At 42.5% G+C, this 21,567-nt stretch overlaps 2 protein-coding genes across 5 annotated transcripts; one reads left to right on the top strand and one right to left on the bottom strand.

The window, feature by feature from the left end:
• Window positions 1-403: 403 nt before the first annotated feature.
• ccnb3 (cyclin B3) lies at window positions 404-16,526 on the bottom strand. 3 transcript variants are annotated; one of them, XM_034106112.2, is made up of 13 exons: window positions 16,403-16,526; window positions 16,063-16,297; window positions 14,499-14,597; window positions 12,516-12,634; window positions 12,233-12,316; window positions 10,137-10,406; window positions 9,958-10,056; window positions 8,483-8,575; window positions 7,999-8,136; window positions 5,450-5,605; window positions 3,199-3,348; window positions 1,239-1,369; window positions 404-1,021 (listed from the first exon to the last, which is right to left on the bottom strand). In XM_034106112.2, exons 3-13 carry the CDS (start codon window positions 14,560-14,562, stop codon window positions 952-954), a joined length of 1,374 nt encoding a protein of 457 aa, XP_033962003.1. In that variant the 5' UTR covers window positions 14,563-14,597; window positions 16,063-16,297; window positions 16,403-16,526; the 3' UTR covers window positions 404-951. The 3 variants fall into 3 exon arrangements, with proteins under 3 accessions (XP_033962003.1, XP_033962001.1, XP_033962002.1); XM_034106110.1 differs by lacking the exons at window positions 14,499-14,597; window positions 16,063-16,297; window positions 16,403-16,526 and adding an exon at window positions 12,831-12,978; XM_034106111.1 differs by lacking the exons at window positions 14,499-14,597; window positions 16,063-16,297; window positions 16,403-16,526 and adding an exon at window positions 12,831-12,978 and having other exon boundaries at window positions 12,516-12,631.
• Window positions 16,527-16,594: 68 nt separating this feature from the next.
• On the top strand, window positions 16,595-20,118 carry LOC117463781 (A-kinase anchor protein 11). Of its 2 annotated transcripts, none has more exons than XM_034106221.1 (3): window positions 16,595-16,683; window positions 18,620-18,917; window positions 19,159-20,118. In XM_034106221.1, exons 2-3 carry the CDS (start codon window positions 18,626-18,628, stop codon window positions 19,662-19,664), a joined length of 798 nt encoding a protein of 265 aa, XP_033962112.1. In that variant the 5' UTR covers window positions 16,595-16,683; window positions 18,620-18,625; the 3' UTR covers window positions 19,665-20,118. The 2 variants fall into 2 exon arrangements, with proteins under 2 accessions (XP_033962112.1, XP_033962113.1); XM_034106222.1 differs by lacking the exon at window positions 16,595-16,683 and adding an exon at window positions 16,717-16,819.
• The last annotated feature ends 1,449 nt before the right edge of the window (window positions 20,119-21,567 follow it).

Here is a 21,567-nt window from a genome sequence, read left to right as displayed (position 1 = left end):
AGTTTTACTCGCTACAGGGTGCACTTTGAGGGTTTGTGACTCGCAGACCGATTACATGCAGAACAACCTTCATAACACACAAGGGGACGGGTAAGTAAAAGCATGACATGGGCCCTTTAAGACTTTTACTTCCAACTATTCTATGTTTTTAAAAAAGGTCAAGAATAAAGCTTCAGGACAGCAGGGGGATCAGGTCAGTATTAACAAAAGTCCAACACGGCTTCAGGAGAATAACAAGAGAACTTGAAGAGATAATGATCCGATGGTATAAATATCTCAAGTGTGAATTTGGAGATTAATCGCAGTGAGGAACACGGTGCATTATTGACCTCTGGTGGCCACCACCGGTATCACACCCATCACATGTTAAAGACACAAGAAAAATTCAGCCGTTTTATCGAAACAGATAAAAAATGTCTTTATTTTAAGAGTGCGAATTGACAGCCATTTAAAAATAGCACAGCATCATCCGGTCGTCTTTTATACAAATAATAATTGGCATAGTGATATAAACATGATAAACACTGTACAACGTATGGAAATAAACATACCTGCCAACTATAACAACGTGGGAACACTTGTAAAAACACGCAGGTAGGTTTCGAATACTCTCAACCCTACCATTATCTTAAAACGACACAATGCTGTTTTTGTTTTCTCTTCTTATAAAAAGCTATAAAAATCAATGCCAAAACGACTGGAATTAAGCGCTTAAAATGCCATTATTAACAACCTTAACATCGTACACTGGCAACCCTTCTTAACAAACGCCCACAGGAGGACTACATGCATCAGAAACTGGAATTTATTTAAAATATAATATAAAAGACAGGCTAGACGACACATATAAATATTCCACATATTAACAAATATGTACAGGGTTGGAGGGAACTTTTTTTTAAAAATACTTTCACTCACTGGCAGGATTTTATTTTGGTAGTAGGCGACGTCTCACTGAGATAAAGCTTTCTCCAGGATGTCGGCGTCGACCAAAGGTAAGGATGCAACTTCGAAAAACACCCTGAGAAAAAGAAAGAATGGATTAATGCTCGCAGTAATTTAAGATAAGATAAGATAAAGCTTTATTGTCTCCCTTAGGAGAAATGTGTCTTGGGCATCGAGAGAATACACATAAAACATTCATCAGTCATAGACACAGAACAGAGGCAAAGACACAAACAAGAATTTAAATCTAAAGCATGTCATCACTTGTTTACACGTGGTTTCTTTGAACGTACTTGTGTGAGTATTTGTTCCTGATGGCTCTCAGTTTATCGTCCGCGGGAGCTAACAGCATCTCGTAAAGTTTCCTGACGACGGGCGCCAAGTCTGACGTCTGATACCCGGAGTGGAACTGCAGGGTGGGACACTGCAGAGACGAGAGACACGTCAGTAGGTAGCCATGTTGGATTATTAAAGCGACAAACATATCCTTGGTGATGGTTCTTCAATAGGTTTCCTTTATTACGTTAACTTTTTAACGACATCAGGAAGTGTTTCAGTTTGAGCAAATATAAAAAGCCTTTAAACGATAAATGAACAGGAACTATATCATTAAGTCAAATATCCTTTTGTGCTCTAACCACACCGACGTAACTACAAAGCAAAATATAAACAACTTACGAAGCCACTTTAATGTTATTTGTTCACTGACATTTTCAGAGTTTTCCTTAATGCTTATTATTATTATTATTATAATAATAATCTGTAACCAAGTCGACCCTAAATCAATAATCAATCCAACATAGTATGTGTATTTTTTTAATAACATTTGTTGTATATTTAATATTTGTTATGCATGCTTCTTAGTTCACAGTAATCTGTCTTTGGCCTTTCCTCTCTGTGCGACAAGTGTTCTGATTCTGATATAAAGACGTGTTTGAAGAGGGACAAACAGATGGATACATTAGGGATGTAACGATATACCGAATATCACGGTAAATAAACGTCCCAATACCGTCGTGAGACTGACAAAATCTACCGCGATTTTTTTTTTTTTTAATAATATATATATTTTATCACTTTTTTTAAAAAAACCTTTATTGAACCAGATGGTCTCATTGAGATCATCAATCTACTTTTCAAGAGAGACCTGTCCAACATGGCAGCAAGTAGGTTACAACATGAACATAAAACAACAGAACACAAAAGGACATCGTATTTACAGCGCTACATGCACACACCTAGAGACATTGACGAGTACCAACAGTATATTTATATCTGTCAATAAGCCTCACCTTCTTGGCAACAACTATTGTTTTTGAAGTGGTGGAGAGACGATGCACAGTTTGACCCACTGCTGCCACCCATGGCCAAAGCATATCTCTCCGTCCCACTGAGGTGGCGTTAGACTTTTTCGCTGTCCGTCATTTTGACAGGATCGTAAAATATCCGTCATAATCCCTTATTACCCGTCGGGTCTGAACAGTTCACGAGAGAGCACGCACCTCGCGGGAGCGGGCACAGCGTAAAGCAAAACCTCCCAGACATGTATTGATCTGCATGGCAAAGTACGGTTTGGAAACAATATCATTTCCTTTTGGAGGGCATGCATACCACGGCATAACACGGCATAACACCAGAGCCTCCCTGCGGGGAAACGTTGGCGCTGTTCCGAGTTTGTTCTAATCCGTCAAAATGACAGACTGCTTTCAGATTTTCCCCTCATTGATAAATAAAATATTCGGTTAACGCGACCACTGTTGTCCCGGCAACATCAGCACCAAGCGAGAGAGTGCTTTCCAGAGCAGGGGATATTGTAAATGCCCAAACATCCCAGCTTCTAAATACCTGGAAATGTGGACATTCTCATATTCCTAAAGACCTGTCTGATGATGCTGAGTGAGTGAGTTTGAGTTGAGTTACTTGAAAAACTAAAGGGAAACTTGATTTATTTTATTGCAGGGTCTGATTATTAAATGTTTATTTGTGAGATGCAGTGGCACAAAGAAAATGCCTACTTTGTTTGGTAGTACTATAGGTACAAACTCACCGGTTTTCTTGTTCCAGTCTGTTACTGTCACTTTGTTTTTGACACTTTAAAATACTGCTATATATATTGAATTTTTTTTTTTTTTAATTATTCAATATCGCGATAAATACCGTACCGTGGACTTGTTATTGCGATATTATCGTACCGTGAGTTTTTGGTATAGTGACATCCCTAATATAATAATTCAAAGTGTTTAATGAACCCACCCATCCTCCCAGGTCCTTGGAGATGAGCGCCAGCAGCAGGCAGGCGGAGGCGAGCAGCGAGCCGCGCTCCTCCACCAGATCCATCTCCATCAGACTCATCTCACAGAAGAACCGCGCCAGGGTCAGCGTGTCCATCCCCGCGCTCACACACTGCAAAGAGAGAACACACACACTCGGGTAGTGAAGGGAGACCTCAACACACTGCAGAGAGAACACACACACACTCGGGTAGTGAAGGGAGACCTCAACACACTGCAGAGAGAACACACACTCGGGTAGTGAAGGGAGACCTCAACACACTGCAGAGAGAACACACACACACACTCGGGTAGTGAAGGGAGACCTCAACACACTGCAGAGAACACACACACACACACACACACACACACACACACACACACACACACACACACACACACACACACACACACGTAGTGAAGGGAAACCTCAACACACTGCAGAGAGAGAACACACACTCGGGTAGTGAAGGGAGACCTCAACACACTGCAGAGAGAACACAGTCAGTTAGTGAAGGGACACCTCAACACACTGCAGAGAGAACACACACACACACACACACACACACACACTCGGGTAGTGAAGGGACACCTCAACACACTGCAGAGAGAGAACACACACACACACACACACACACACGGGTAGAGAAGGGACACCTCAACACACTGCAGAGAGAACACACACACACTCGGGTAGTGAAGGGACACCTCAACACACTGCAGAGAGAGAACACACACACACACACACGGGTAGAGAAGGGACACCTCAACACACTGCAGAGAGAACACACACACAGTCAGTTAGTGAAGGGACACCTCAACACACTGCAGAGAGAACACACACACACTCGGGTAGAGAAGGGACACCTCAACACACTGCAGAGAGAACACACACACACTCGGGTAGAGAAGGGACACCTCAACATAGGGGTGGGCGATATGACGATATATATCGTCGTGACGATATTAGGTCTCCACGATATGCTTTTTCAGAGATATCGTCCTATCGTGATAAAAAAAAAAAAAATAGCGGGAGGGGAAGAGGCTCTCCGTGCGCGGCGCAGGGGGCTATGACAGCGGACGGAGAGCCTCTTCCCCTCCCGCTCCCCCAGCCTCACCTACTGATTTTAATTTCATCATATATCAAGCCCGATCGATTTCACAATGTCAGCGCACCTCTGCTTTCGTTCAGTCCGAGTTGTTTGACACGCTCCCAAAGTCCCCGCCCCCTTTCTTTGCAGCGAGCAACCATAGGGCAGGCATTTCATAAAGGGGCTCCTTATGGAAAGACTAGCAAACGGTGGAAAGACATAACTGACGCGGTGGCGTTTTATGTTTTTCCCCTCAGTTATGCTAAAGTCTTTTATTACACTTCAAGTCTACTCTAAAGTTTACATTTTAATTATTTGGCACTGACTTTTCCTCATTGATGTTTTATGTTTTACTTAGTTATGTTTTACCATCCTTTTCATGTTTATTGATGTTCACTGCTCACTTGTTCATTCAGGGTTTCATTTCTGAAATAAAACCTTGAACCTTGAAGCTTGAAATGCTATTTTGGTCTGTTACTCCTTTTTGTTTTAGTTTCTGTTACCTTGTAGGTGCTTGTACTGTTAAGTAACTTGAAAAATAACCATAATAACCGACATGAAAAAATATCGTGATATATATCGTCTATCGTGATAACATATTTTTCAATATCGCCCACCCCTACCTCAACACACTGCACACACACACACACACACACTCGGGTAGAGAAGGGAGACCCCAACACACTGCAGAGAGAACACACACACACACACACACATTCGGGTAGTGAAGGGAGACCTCAAGAGACTGCGAGGAGGAGCAAAAGGTGCTCCATCAGAATCAGAAACATGTTCATTTCCAGGTAACACATACGAGGACGTTTACTCGGTGTCGTGGTGCATACATCAAATAAAACAGATATAAAACTATTTGAAGAAAACTATGATAACATTAAAAGAAATAGTAAAAAAATAGCAGTATTAACATTGAATGTATAACTTTTTTTCAGGTCAGAAGAATTTCATTGCCATTTCTACACTGTAGCTTTGAGCATGTGACAATAAAGCCTTTGAATCTTGAATATGGTTGTAACCCTAGATATGGCATACAGTGTGTGCATCAATGTAATGCATCTATGGCTTTTGAGGAAGTGCCGTTAGCTGTCTGCAAGGTGATGGAAGAGACAGAAACCGCAGTACACACACCTTGGCATAGCGTCTGAGGAAGCGGTACGGGATGGGGATGTTGATGTCGAAGGAGAGCGCCTGCAGGATCTTGGCCTCCGTGGCGATAAGCTCCTCCCTCTTGTACGCGTCATCGCAAATGTAGAGGAAGTCGTCGACGCACGGCGGACTGCGCTCCTGCAGGACGGTCAGAATAAAACATTGAACACGTGCAAACTCTCTCCTTCATTGTATTTGGGATATTTAAAGTCCCGTGGTAAATTCTGCAAGCACGGTCCGTTCGACTTTCTCGGCATTTCATCTTCGATTCCACTTTTACTTACCCGCGAGCATCGAATCAAACCCACTGGCCATGCTTAATAAAGTGTTTTTTATATACATTACTTACGTTTGTTGTAAATACTTGATATCCACTGTGATAAATGATAGTCGAAAATATATTTTAAAGATTACACAAAAAAAGGAAACTCAGGAAAGACTGAATCCAAAGATCTATATTTACAATGTAATGCATCTTTTGTAGTGAGGTGTAGTGTGTCGTTATCTGGTGAACTGCCCTGGACCTACGGAAGAGGATTACTCAGAATTCTGACTTTTCCCTCGGAACAAAAAAACATAATTTTTCAGAAGGTTCGGTTTGAGTTCAGGGCAAAACTCAAACGGACTATACACTTTAAACACAAGTCATGTGCACGGAAATGCTGTTCAACCATTGGTCAGATATTAAGGGGGTAAAAACGCTAATCCCGGAAATGTCTACCGGAGCCTCCGCCATGGAGCATCGGCACTTTCGGCAGGTTATTCTCATGCTGCTGTTAGTCTGGAGATCAACAGACGCTAGCGGCCCGCGCATTTGATTATATAATCAGTAGGGATGCACGATAATTATGGGTCCGATATTAGGAATTATGACGTCATCCCGATAAACGTATTAATAGCCCCGATAATATACAATATATTTTTTGTGTAAAAAAAAAGAAAGAAGTACTGCGGTGTGGGTGGACTGGGATGAGGGGCGCTTGTTTTTCGGCTCCTCCCGTTTTGCCAGTACTGTGGTATAGTGGTTTAGGAAGAGGGGAGGTTTTCACAAATCCAGCGCTCCCTTCTCATGCCTGGCTGTGACGTAAATGGCGTGCGGCCGTGAAGCCAGGACAGTAAACAAACATGTCGTCAGTAGTATGGGACTATTTCAAAGCTTCAGAGTTAGATAGTTCGCTTGCCATTTGTATTAACAGATGCAGAAGTTCCACGAGGATGGAAAAGGCAACGAGCTATAATACTTCCAACCTGATCAGTCGCCTGAAACATCGCCATGGCTACGACGGTGTGTTAACAGCGTACGAAGACGCCTGCGCTGCTAAACTAGCGGCGAATCCAAAGCCAGCTGCAAAGGCACCGGGGCTTTTACCTATCGACGAGGCTTTTGAAAAAGGAAAGACGTTTGCCAGTTTTGCAACTCAAGGCATATGCTCGAACCGGAGCTGCCTTGACGCTGCAATCATGTTGCACTATCCGTGCTGAGTGTGCTGACTTTTCGTACAATGTCCCACTGTCTGGCTTCCTGCATCAAGTCAAGTGCTCGGCGCAGTTGTGTGGATAGAGCGCTGCTCTGTGTTCATTTAAACAGCATATCCGTTAGCATCTGGTGCTAGCTAGCTGCGCTAACAACAACAATGCACGTAAGGTCTCTCTCTCGCTCGGGCCACACATACCCTCCCGGTCCTCCCGATGGCCAGTCGGTGCCTGCCGGTGAGCGTGGAAGTGTGGTCTGCCAGGAGCGGGGCTGTCAGCATCAGCTTGTAGATGGTATTTTAAACTCGATGCGCTCTGAAACTACGGGGCGGCCGAGGGCAAAAATACACATGCGTTAATCGCATTAAAATAATTAGTGGGGTAAAAAAAAATTGTTATCGGTCTTGAAAAGCAGGAAGTTATCGGTATCGGTTTCGGTTTCAAAAAACCAATATCGTGCATCCCTAATAATCAGACAACGTCCGTTAAAAAACATTATACCATAATGAGACGTTCTGCAGAGGAGGGACGTTTCACCGACGACAGGTGTTCTTACATTTATGTAGCTGACAGAGCATTTTTACTTTACACGACACTGTTCAACACTTCATTCTGCTTCACTCTTTAACTAAACAACCGCGGATGTCTTAAAAGACTCTTTCGCTAAAGATTTTTGAAGACATCCGCGTTCTTGTGACACGTAAATACTGCGCTTCTTATGTTTTGGTGCGGACTGCGTTCACACCAGCGATGAACCGCTCCAGAGTTCGCACGCAAGCGCTCCGAGACCAACTATTTTAGCGGATCAGAGTCCGGTTGTTTAGTTCACTTCAGAGGTCTCGGACTGCGTTCACACCGACCCAAATGAACCAAGCGGCTAAACGCACCAGGGCTCGATTCGACCGGACTAAACAAGGCTGGTGTGAACGCACCCTAAATCTCAGAATTCTGACTTTTTTCTCAGAACAAAAAAATAAATCTTGTGGCCCTAATCCTCTTCCGTAGGATCCGTGTGTTTAAAGTATTATTTGCATCTGTATTGTATTCTGTGTTTTTACCTCAAACTTGGAGGCGATGAGCATGGTGGTGGAGCCGACCAGCTGTAGCAGCTCCCTGTGGACGGGGGTCTTTGAGAGGTAGTGGTCCGCCATCTTCACAGCCAGGTACAGAGTCTCATGGTACAGCTCAAAGTTCTCCTGCACACACACACACACACACACACACACACACACACACACACACACACACACACACACACACACACAGTCAGGTCAACTAATGCACACACACACAGAATAAATGAAACTGGAGAAGCAGCATGCGTGAGATACACACACACACAGTTTTGATGTCATTTAGTTTCTGTCATCCAGCTGAGCAGGGAATGATTTTTAAAATTACACGCTTACAATTGCTGTTTATTTGAACCCTCGAGAATGGTTTTACTTCGATTTCTCAAATGGATTCCCTCACTCACTTTACCATTCTAAAATATAATCACTTATTCTTGCACATGCACGAAATGCTAGCAGGAAAACCCACCTGTACTTCCACCAGCCAGTCGATCAGGATGGCTCTCATCTCTGGGTTGAGGGTGGGCTGACTAGGCATGTAGTTACAGAGGACAAACTTCTCCTGCAGACCATAAAAACACAAGAGGGGGAAGATTACCTTCTGCATTAAAAGATACTTTAAAGGGGACATATCATGCTATATTTGAACAATATATTGTAGGGCCATACCTATATAAAGTATATAAATATAGTTCTTTTTTCAAAATAACAAAAGGTCCTGAATTTTAGCCATGCCTCATTTCGCTCTATTTGCTCTTTCCAGCCCTGTTTTTCTAGGGGGCTGATTCTGTGAGCTGCAGCTGACCACGCCCCCCTGCAGGAGAGGGGAGGGTGCTCTGAGATCAGCTGCTGGGCTGTCAGAAGAGGGGGAGCAAAAGAGATCTCCGTCCTCCGTGTTTTATCCTTATAGAAGTAAGAAGAGAAGTAACGGGCAGAAACCCTCCTTTTTACGCAGCGGTCCAGACATAGACATCAAACGGCGACACATATTCAGTGTGCAGTTGCTTTGGCATCAGGGCAGGGATATCGAGATACTTTCCAAGGTTTGACTAAATGAATTGTGCTACTTTTAAAGCAAGCAACAATGTTTTCAAATCTGTAATCAAAAAGCTCCTCAAAAACGCTATCGAAGCAGTTCCTGCCGTTGCTACGTTAGCTCAAACAGTAACAACGGACTATTTTTCTTAGCGGATGCATGTCAATTTAAATCAATGCATAAAACTATTTTTTAAATCAATAAAATCATTTTCTAAATCCATAAAAGCATTTCAATTAATATTGGGAGTCATGTCGTTACTTTGTTGAGAATGTGGTCGTGTAACAAGCGGGATAACGTCCACATTGCATAATGTGCCTTCATGCCGATCGAGATCCCTCCGCCTCGCGTCGGTCTCCTGATCAGCCTGTCGTGTTCTTTTCCCCATAATGACCGCGTCGCTGCACATTATCCCTCACATATGATTATATAGAGTCATTATTCATTTGTTTTAAAGCAGGGGGAGCAAACGCTTGCCCCGGGAGGGAGAAAAAGAGCCACGGCGGAGAATAAACAGAAGGGCAACCATGGCAACCATGCAAGGGAAGTCTTCTTCGCTGCTTTTGTGGCAGACTACAGCGCCACTTACAGGCCTGGCATATGTACTACAGCGTCTCCAGCGCTTTCGAGCGGCAATGGCCCAACCTCTCATTCCCCTGATAGGTGGAGAATTGACCACTAAGCGGAGCACCACTTTGGTGACGTAGAAAATAATTCAAATCTGGATCAGCCTGTACCAGATCCGTTGCAGCCCCTTTTTTAGAGATTTGGGTATAGAGGAAAAGCGAGAGGGTTGTGTTCCCTGACACACCGGGGACACATATTCATGTATAAAAGACACACAAGAGTGCGTTTTGCATGATAGGTCCCCTTTAAATACTAAGTAACAGTAAGAGTTTTTGTCTCACCTCTCTCTGTTTAAGGTAGTCGAAGATGTCCTTAGCGTACTCGGGACACATGTAACAGTCTTCAGAGTTCTCAGAGTCGATGTCAAACTCCACTGGGATCTAGAGATCAGAGAACATTTGAGTTAGTTGCCCTATTGCAGACATTAGAACAAGTCCAAAGCTTCTCCGGGTTCCCTCACCTGTTGTTTCAGGAGGTGTGCCGGCACCTCCGGGGCAGCAGGGGGCGCAGCAGCCTCCAGCTCTTCTACTGGCGCTGCTGCCCCCTGCCCCTCGTCCTTATAAGTCTGTTCTTCCGTCACAGTCAGCGTACCCTCTGAGCTCATAGATGAAGACTTTTCCAGGTTTGCATGGATCTCCGTCGACACTGAAGTAGCGCTTGTTTTCTTCGCCAGCTTCTTCGCCGCGCTCTTCTTCTTCCTCCCTGGAAGGCTGATCGTAACCTTATGAGCCTGTGAACAGTCAGAGACATTAGGAATATAAAATCACTGCCTCTAGTGCCCCTTTCACACCAACGCGTTTTCAGCTCGGAGCTAAAGCTGAAAAGTGCCGGTTTTTCCTGTTCACACCGCAGCGGCGCCGCCTCTTAGCTCCGGAATCCGGTTAACTTCCAGCTCCAAAAAATTGTCACATCACCCGTTTTATACCAGAGAAACTTTCATAACAGCGTTGTGATACCAAACAGCGTCAATTCAGACTGACACACATTCACTTAGGCTAAGGGGAACTGGGGATATGCATCAGCTGCTTGTGTGAGTCGGACAGTGAATACTTTAGAGCGGCCGCTGCAGTGTGAGCTAACCGGGAGCTAACGGGAGAATACACTCCGTGGAAGAGCAGCCAAACTGCAGCGGTCGGTAAATGCTGCAGAAACACATTAATAAACAATGAACCACGGCACTCTGGAGAAAAGCATAAGTTATTTTATTTACGCAGCAGCAGTCGGGCTCTGGGCGGTGTGAACAGAGCGGGAGCAGAAAAGCTCCCGCTCGGAGCTAGAAAGGGAAAAGCGCTGGTGTGAAAGCCGCATAGAAGGGATGACACGGTGATGTCCGAATATCTTTAAAATATGTCAGGGATCAGTGTCAAGTAGTACTTTGAGAAACTAGTCAAAAGACTGTCATGGCCCAAGCTGAAATATCACATTCTTTGGCATCAACACATCATCGCCGATTCTGTCCATTTCACAAGCTGTAAATCTCACAACACGGCAAACCAACATGGAGCTTGTTTCACACTGAGGCGAGGTGCAGAGCGCATCCATTCGCACCTCAGTGGAGAAGGACTGGGAGCAAGGTGAGTACACATCCTGTTGAGGTGTGATAACTGAAGCAATGGGTGACTTATTTTGAAACTTGCCGACACAGTTAACCTCCCGATGAGTGCAGTAATGGTTTGATTTACGGAGGCCAGCCGAGAGACACTTTCAGGAAACGTACCAATACAATACTAGGTGTAATTCAAAATGTAAACCGTAGAGATTATTCTCCCTAAATGTGCAATTAGCCCAAGGGTTCCAGTCAGGTTGCTGGAGGGGGTCGAGTTAGAGGACGAATGCATAAGACTTGAAATTCCACGCAGCCGTCAGACCCAGTGTTGGAAGTGGAGGCTTGAATATGGCTTTTTGCTCATCATCAAGCCCTATTTTTGACGCTGTGCTTCTCTCACTGTCAAACAAAGTCACCGGGGTAACGTGGGGCCAACAATCAGACAGACACCGACTGATAGCCTTTCTTTGGACGGCACACAGTGGGAGATCAGCCAGAATTGAACCAGGATCCTTCTGCATACAGGCAGCAGCTAAAGAAACAGACCCTGTTGTTCTCATGCTTATATTTTAAGAAAAACAATCACTGCTGGAAGGTCGAGGACGTGTGTCGTAAAGAGATACTTTTAAATGTGAAGTACTTTCCAGGTCAGCAGTGACTAAATGCCCAAAAACTATTTCATGTTGTGGTTCATCCCGTTTTAGAGACACAAGCTATTGTATTCCTGTGTGTGTGGGATCTGAAATATGACATATGTTGTGGAGAAATAGCAAGGCGCCCTTTAATTTTATTCACACATATATAAAAAGATACACTCGAAGCCATGTTATCTCTGAGGACCATTTCACTCACGCACCATAACAGATCATGACTATGTGTTGTGATGTACGAAGTGAGAGAATACAAAGGGTCTCCCATCTGGAATCCATTGCTTCATCTTCTACATTTAAATCGCGTATACCCTGAATGTTAGTGCTTCTCTCTCCACAAAAACCTCAAACCAGACTCACATTTGTAATGTCGATAAAAGCAGTCCTCTTCTTGGGGGCTCCATGGGGAGGCGATGAGGCCCTCTTCACCTGGGGGCCCTCCATCTGCAACACAAACACATGGGACTGTAAACACACGATAAATCATCCCGTGCATGCACATGAAATATATTGTTTAGCATTTCAAGCCATTTTAAACATTGCCCTGCAGGCGTCATGCAGGAACATCTGCTGCAATGCTGGCTTTGTTTACAGCCTCTCCTGCAGGAAAGGGGGTTATTTATGCAAAAAAAACACAGTTTACCTGGTTTTCCCTCGTTGTTGCATTCAGTTTGGGCATCTTGCTCCCAGCAGTGACTGCGGGTTTCTTCCCCCTTACTACCGGCATAGCTGCTCCTTTAACAAACTGTGCACTTTGTTCTGCTAGATAAAAAAAAAAGGCGGGTTGGTTTCAAAGGAGAAAAGTCAGGCGGCATTTGGTGTAGTATTTCATATTTATCCGTTTCACCTGGCTGCAGATAACAAGCTGTAAAACTTAGTTTACGTATTTCTGTGTTGCTGGGTGGGGTTTCCACACGTGACTAAGCTTAACATCGTCCATCTTATAGTTTAATCTTACCGTGTTTAACAATTCCGTCTCGTTTGATTCAGTGGCTGGGTTTAGGAGCATTAAACACCGCATACAGCTTCTTTAGCTCTTGTAAATAGTCCAGGTTTGTTGTAGTCCTTCAGACGCGAGAGCTCAAACAAAAGTGATTGAGCTGAGAATTCAAATCTCCTGCGCTCCGTTCTCATTGGCTGGAATTTGAGCGGGCGGACCAATCACACACTCGCTAGGGATGCCGTTTCCAAGAAGCGTTGGTTTTGACATAACGGCTCCGCCCGCTGAATGTTTTGATTATTAAACGTTACAAAATATCCCATTATACACGAATATATTCGCATATTATATTTTAAATATTTATAGAGTAAGATATATGACATTTAGAAGGATCATTTAAAAATGTCAGAGTAAGTTTATAGATAACCCCGCCCACCTCACTTCATTGAAAACACAAATCCAACGAACCTTGGAGGATTTTCAAACATCCTAACAACCCATAGCATTTTAAACGGTAGTATTTTAATGATGTTTTCCTCATCACTGAAGCAGAGCCCTAGAGAGCCTTTGACGCAACTGACGGGGATTATTTCAAGACAGACATACACGTGACATAGATATGTTATGTAAACAAGTGCAGACTAACTCTGTCACGCATTCTCTTCTTTTAGGGTAATTGCACTTTACTATGCATGAACAGTTTATGTTATCCTAAACATATACCATGTAGGATAAATACAAATGATCTGCACACACGCACGCGCACACACACACACACACACACACATATACCATGTATACATCACTTCAGGGGACATTACATTGATTTACATGCATTTCCTGGAGATTTATCCTAACCATAACCAACACATGCCTAACCCTAATCCTAACCATAACCAAGTCTTCACCCTAAAAGTAATGATCCCCCTCATGGGGACCTCCAATTTGTCCCCATAAGGGAAGCAGGTCCCCACACGTGACTATGTAAACAGATTTAGGTCCCCACAAGTATAGTAATGCTAGACCACACACACACACACACGTATACTGTACACAACAGACATGGAGGTAATGCTGCATTTTAGCCCCCTTGAAAATATTTGTGTTTTTTAAAATATAGAACCATGTTTTTTAGACCCCAAATATTTTAAGATGTTAATTTCTGCAGAATAATTGAAATGATTGTTTAAATGTAATTTCTTATAAGGTATTCGGCAGGAAATACGTTGTTTTACAGCCTTTTTTACAAGGCTCCCTTCCAAAACAGACTATCAGTAGGCCTACATGAAAACCCAATTATTTTAAGCAAAAGAGTCCACAAGGGATCCCATTTAAGCAGCACTGATAGTTTCCCTCTAACTGTTAATAAAACATGACGTGTATGTGGCATAACATCCTCACAAACACGCAGAATAAAGCAAGTCATTTATTGTAGAGGATTTAAGTGTTCTATTTTGTATATGCCCTGGTGGTAAAGGTCTAGCATGTAATAACTTGTCTTAAGAAAGCCACAGGAGGCTGAAATGACCCTTAAAATCTATTTAAATGATCATGTTGAGCAATGAGCTCACTGACACTGAGAAAAGTATTTCCTGATCTGGAGCAGAATGAGCACAGCGGGCCTGCTGGGGATTCAGCAACACACAGTTACTGCAGCAACAGTTTGGATAATAGAGAAAAACCCACATTTGAGCAACCAGAGTGCAGGTTCAAGACGGACACCGGGGGGAAGCTGGCAGCGAGGGTCCATCCAGCAGCCAGCCGAGATTCAGCTGTGATACTAGTCTGAGTAACGGGAATAAAGTATTATAAAGTGTAACTCGGTCTTGTTAAGCGAAAAAATACATAGAAGATTATTTCTTTCATTTTTGTTCTGACATGAAGTGCGTCATCTCTGAATACACCCTTTAAATGCAGTCCATTTAAACATCAAAAAAGGTACAAACATCCCTTGGTTCTTTTCCCACTACACGTACATGTGCACAGAGGTCAGTGTTTCTCAAACTTTTTCATACCAAGGACTTAACCAATAAAAAAAACACTCGAGGACCACCTAACTCCACAAATATCCAAAAACACATCGTTTTTTATAAATCGCCTGAACATGGTACAAACAAGTGGCAACATGTGTGATGACGGTGTTGCGCTGGGCTATATCATGCAATCGAAAGTGAAACTTAAACTCGCTCCATTTCGGAGATATTCCCGCGAGAGTGAGAAAAACTTAAATGTATTTATTTATTTCAAATGTGACATTTTACCAATATACCCACGGACCACTAGGGGGCGCTCACGGACCACCAATGATCCGCGGACCACACTTTGAGAAGCACTGATATAGGTGGGAAGTACTAAGTACATTTACTCAAGTAGGGTAGGTAATTCACTTCAGAAACACCCTTTTTGTTATATTCCATGGAATGCTCTTAACATAGCAATGAATGTATTAAATGCTTTGACAATAAATATATACAAAAATGTCATCTCTGTAAAAAGCACGACCAATCATCTGAGCCGGCTAAAGTAACTGGATGGCCTACCTGCCTGTCAGCCTTCCATCTGTGCACAAACTTATCTCGGCCCTCATTGGTCATGTGCGCGTTCGTGTGTGTTGGAGGAGGGGCTCTGTAAGGAAGTGGCAGATTTTCTCAGGTTGTGTATTTTCAAATTCTAGCGCACTCGAACTGGTTTCTCCATTCTTACCTACCCTACCTTTAAGTACAATTTTGAGGTACTTTTACTTTACTTGAGTATATCCATGTGATGCTATTTTATACTTCGACTCCACTACATTTATGAAAACAGCTTTAGCTACTTTGAACAAAATTCAACTCTAAAATTCAACTAGTGGACGAACTCCTAATTCACAGAATAGTCAAATTATTCAATCAAGTCAATCAAAACTTAGATTTTCTACAACGGTATACTTGATGAAACAATATCATCTAGAAGTGTCACATGTATAAATATAATTATATACACACAGAGGCCATTTCTCTTCTCTCTGCTTACTTTTACTTTCTTACTTTAAGTACATTTAGCTGATACCACTTTTCTCATTTTAAGATTTTGAATGCAGGACTTTTACTTATTTTGACAATAATGTATTGGTACTTTAACTCAACTAAAGCATCTGAATACTTCTTCCCCCTCTGCATGTGCAACAAAACACTCGTAGTTAAAAAGTCCCCCCACGTTCACTTTATTTGAACATCTCAATACTGCAGCGTTGGAGGCCGGCAGTACATACCGTCCAGTCCGGCTGTAATGAAGTCTTCAGAGAGAGATGTCATACAACTCAGCTTTATTTCACCTCCACTCCCTGCTTACCTCATCCAAAACACAAAATGCTTTCACATGAGAGCAGCTTCAACCAGATTTGTTACGTCTCCTCCATCAGGGCTGTGATGAATTGTTTCATAAATCTTAGGATTCGCTGGTCATTGGGTTGGGTTTGGACTTTACATTAAGGGCGTCATGGAGATCTACACACACACACACACACACACACACACACACACGATCAGCTCATCGAAACCGGAGTCAAACCACAAAAGTAAGGCATTTCAAAAGATGTTTGGCTAAGTTACCGATCTGAATTTGTGACGCTTTGACTTCTCCTTGGCCGTTCATCTCCTTTTCTTCCTCTTGTGGCAATCTCTTCATTATTTTGACCTCATGACAACGGAGAAGAATGATTGGGCGGGTTTTGAGCAATGTACACTTGCCATTTCCTTATGCTGTCAAAAAGGTAAACAGCTGCAACACACACACACAGGAAGTGGGTGAACTCATCCGTCAAAGCATTTCCGTATAAACTCATTGGCCCCGCAGACACTAAACCGTGAACTACCGCCCCTGTTACCAACTGGTAAGTGGATCTGCGGACATTAAACGCTTCCTGATGTTTCCTGTATCTTGCTTTCATATTCTTTTGGTACATTTACGTAACCTTTGGCGGTAATCTCACCCTCTTGGCCCTGGAGGTGCCTTCTTCCTCCTGCCAGGTATCACAGTAAATCAGGAGTTACCCTTTTTTATTGGTGGTACTTCATAAATCTTAAAGTGTTATGAAGTTAAGCAAGTTTATTAGCCTCTATTTGGTCTGGAAACCTTTAAATATTGTATTCTTTCGTGTTATCTGTCCGGTTTTTTGGAGGCTAAGAAACTCCTTTTGTGCAATATGAAAAAACTGAAGATGATACATTGTGAAGACCTTTTGGTTGTTTATCCTCACAAGGGGTAATACAACTTTAAATACTCCCACCCAGAAGGCTATCTCTTTGGATTTGGATGGGTGTGGAGTACACACGGTATATTAATGGGTCAACTGAGGCTTGTTTGTGTTGAGATGTGTATACAAACCTTATCTTGATCTAAGAGAAAGTAAGATGCGTCACCATTATAATCAAACATGTTTAAATGGACGTACAGCCAGGAATAAAAAAGATGTCCTATTTCATAAACCTTGCTTTGCTCATCAGGATATCCAAGTTAGACTGCCAATAGAAGACATTCTTTGTTTGAGCTGTAATTTGTTCCACATTTGTGCTTCATTCTCTATCTTGTCCCCCTCTCTGGGCTCTGACCGTGTTGAACTGTGATCCACCGATCCAGCACACTATGGTGACACGTCGTATAGTATAACGTTTGTAAAACACGCAATAGGACTGCAGTGGTCTGGTGGAGTTTCATTGGGAGGGTCATTTGCTTTGGCTGAACTGAGAGGGTGCTTGGAAGGAGAAACTGTCTGCGTATGTTTGGTTTACAGAGGAAACCATTACCACATGGCGAGCGAGAGGTCATAAAAATGCTTCAAACCTGATTTGAGTCGCATTTTTACCTGCATCAATTTATCCTTAAACAGGATCAAATGTCACCGTTATGTCTGATTCACAAGATGGCCATTAAGTGCCAGATGAAGTCCTTTTACATTACTTTCAATTGCAGTCGTACTTTTAGAACCAGGGAGGTAGATAAGGAAGTTGTTATATCATCTGCTTCTCTAATTTCTCAGTCAGAAAATACAAAATACAACCGACTTATCAACTGCCGTATGAAGATACATTAGGATGGTCGAATACATATTTGTATGTTTGTGAATCAGCGCCCTGGTAGCGATGGTAGCTATGAGTTTCCAATATATTTCATAATAAAAACAGTTCGCTCTAGCAAGTATTGCATGCTGAATCAAATTTAGACAGACCATTTCTAAAAATCACAAGTCAGTACAAAGCGTTCTTTCCTCGTTGTGTCGAAATGGCTACAGATGTGTTGGCGTTAGCATCCATTTCTGGCGTCTCAACTTGAAATGACACAGCTCTAAATGTATTAAATACACAAAAACAATGCGAGTTTAGAGAAAAAGGTCAGGTAGCTGCTTTGGACCCCAGCACGTCCTGCTTGTGACTTCCTGTTGACTCATTCGGTGAGAGGCTGTGGTCGATGCCTCAATCTTACTTTCCATCTGATCTGTGTTTCCTTCCTCCGTGAACATCAGTCCTGATAACTTTCTCTTTTGCCGTTTTCCGATACAGTATAACATTCATCCCATTTGTAGCTTATGTTTTTCTTCTCTAATCTAAAACAGGTGAGGAATGTAGGAATAATAATCCTGCACCATTTAGGAGAAATATTGATGTGCTGCCTTTTTTGCAAGCACTCATGTAATGAAAAGAAAATAGCTATTTATAGAAAGGAGGCAATGACTTGTCTGTACTTTTGAGCCTTCTGGTGTCGCAATATTCTCCAGAAAAGGCAAAGATTTCCTTTAAATTGTAATTAAAGTATTGCTTTCATCCACACAGGATCCGATGCAGGCAGTGAGTGCAGATCTAAGGGCGTCAGAACCCACTCCGGGGGACCTCAAGAGAATCAGCCTAAACATCGAGGTTCTTGAAGAGTTTGCCCAAAATATGTCCTGGAACATAATCCAGTCTTTTGTGAGCCAAATGGAAATGGAGGAGGACTGCATGACGTCCAAATGTATTCAAAACCAGTTGGTTGAAGAGTTCGCGTCAGCGGCGGTTGATTTGAGAGAAGTTTGGAGAAGTCAAAACGTCGAGGACCACCAAGATGGTTCCAAGAGTTCAAGATCAACTGTGGGTATGTATTATTTATTATGTACACTTATTTGTATTTTTTTGTTTGGCCGCAAGTGTATAGCCCGTTCAGCAATTTGAAATTATGAGCTGTTTTGTTTTCTTTTATGTATGTTTTATGTGTATGAGGACCCCAGGAAGAACACCCAATGCTCATGCTAGTGCTAATGGGGATCCTAATAAAGAATAAGAATAACTGGGTGGAGGACAGGTTAAACATCTGTCTTTCTTGATTGAATCCACAGAGATGGATCCAGACCTCCAGACCTCCAGAGAGACTTCTCGCCCACCTTTCCCCCAGTCAGGGCTGCCCATCGTGGGCTCCATCGATTACCCCGACGCCCCTCCAACCACGCCTCTCCTCCCAGAGCTCGAGAAGAACCGACAAAGTTTCGACCGGAAGCTAAAAGGAGGCTTGGCGAAGGTTTTCCTGCCTTCACCTCCACCCACTACCCCGAAATTCAAAGACTCTGACGGAGACCCCAACGACCCCCAGGTGGAGTTGATGGAGCATCTGATGCTCTCGCTGTCCACGGATGACTTGGAGAGAGATTATTCGCCGGTGGGATCTCAACGTGGAGCCAAGATGGAGGCTTTTGCGGAGGGTCTTTCATGTGACATCATTGACTGGGTGTTGAGCGATGACAACGAAGAAAACAGGGCCGACGATAGCGATCTCCACGTGCTCGCCCGCCAACTGGCTGAAACCATCATCACTTCCTCCCTTGATGAAGTCAAGACGCTTCTGTAGTATTTTAATGTGATTTATGGCATAGATACACACAAATATTGAAATCAACCCACACATTACCGCAGGCTGACTGCCAATGTCTCATTGAAATGTGATTTACTGCGATAATATTGTTTTATATTATGATTTAAATTGTCTGTCGGAGTTTGAGGTAAGGGTTTGAGTCCAAGATGGATAAAAAAGAGAAGTACATTGGCAGTAAAACTCTAATAGTTGTTTTTGACTGGGATCCAACTGCAATACCCATAAATGTCCTATAGATGGCGTCACAGGAGTAATGGGGTCAGTGAGGGTCAACTGAGGTATTACCTATCAACAATTGGATATCAATCAGTGTTTTATGTGTGCCAGATTGTTGAATGTGTCTTTTAAATAGCTTGTGTTTTTTGTCTGGGTTTGTTTTTTTATTCATATAGTCAATGCTGAAAATAAAAACGTTATTTTTGAGTTCATTTTTGTAATGTATGTATTCGTTTATTTGGCAGCGACATTAATGAACACTTAGAACATGAAATATTCCAAGTGTAAATATGCCGGATTTAGCTTTGAGATACTTTCCGTCACATACAACATTAAGAAGATGAAAATTACTAACATAGCAGTACAAATACATACAATGCAAGAAAAGTGTAAGAGTAAGAGTAGAATACCCAAGTATTTAGGACATGGTGATACACTATAGCAGCATTGTATTGCACTATAATGAAAGTGCATCACACCACAAAGGAAATCCTACCGCAGTATAATTGAGTTCGATGCTGGGAAGGTATTAGGTTATTTCCCGTGTCAACGTCTTAAAACACTTTCTAGATGCAGTGATTCATCCTCCCCTGGGCGAAGCTGAATGGTGGTATTCGGGATGAGAAATAGGTTAAAATAAATGTTATACTCACTTCATTACTGAGATGAGATCAGAAAAGAGGGAGCCATTGTGCTTAAACGAACCCGTGTTGGATCCTGCAGAATGAAACGCTTTCCTTACTGTTTTCCTATTATTGAATTAAAGTGTGTCGTAAAACTCCAAACCCAACCACAGAAATGCTTTGAATAAAGACTTTTATGGCATCTGGTATTGCTCACACTGCAGACGCTTTTAAGATGGGATATAATGGCTTTACGATCCAGGTTTACACAGAGCCTAATGTTTGCTCTCTCATGTTTGCGTGAGCGAGCAAACACGAAAGCACTTGCACTTGGAGAAATAACAAAGTCAGTGTTGCACAACCAGATAGAACAGCTTCATCTGCGTGGGATAACAAAAGGAGAAACAACGGAACTTATAACACATGTATTGCATTTAGAATACAGATAGAGATGTAACAATATCACCGAAAACCTCATTTGTTGTAGCTGATGGCTGTTAATTTGCTTACGATTTGGCTCCGCAATGAAACGCCAACAATCTTCATATGACGGATGTTTTATAATCATTCATGGTCCAAAGATGGTGAACGTATTAAGGGATCCGTGAAAGTTTCCCCTTTGAAACATCATGAGGTTCACATTTGTGGTTGTAAGTGATATGTCTCAATAACTGTCGGTTGGATTGCCATGGATAATTTGACACAGACGCCTCGTGATTTGTAACAATTCGGTGATGCATTAGCTCTTGATCTAGACTTCTAGAGCCATCACTATATCAATATTTGGATGTTAGAAAATACAAAATGTTGGAAACTAAGTAGGAGGTAAGAAAGGTTAAAATATGCAGGGGTTTATTTAGTGCTGTTTCAAGTACTGGTGATTCAATGAAATAGGAGGTCCATTAAAGATCCTGAATTTAAAGACCCCAAAACACGAAACGTCCAACTTTTTAAATAATTACGTCCCAAGCAATTTCACATTTAGCAGAAATTAAACAATAGGAATGTTCCCTCTCATAGCTTTGTAAATATTACATTAA

This window comes from Pseudochaenichthys georgianus, chromosome 18 (genome assembly GCF_902827115.2).
Source record: "Pseudochaenichthys georgianus chromosome 18, fPseGeo1.2, whole genome shotgun sequence".
In the NCBI taxonomy this organism is placed as follows: domain Eukaryota; kingdom Metazoa; phylum Chordata; class Actinopteri; order Perciformes; family Channichthyidae; genus Pseudochaenichthys; species Pseudochaenichthys georgianus.
The sequence above is the reverse complement of the archived record's forward strand: the minus strand, read 5'-3'. Positions and strand labels throughout refer to the sequence as shown.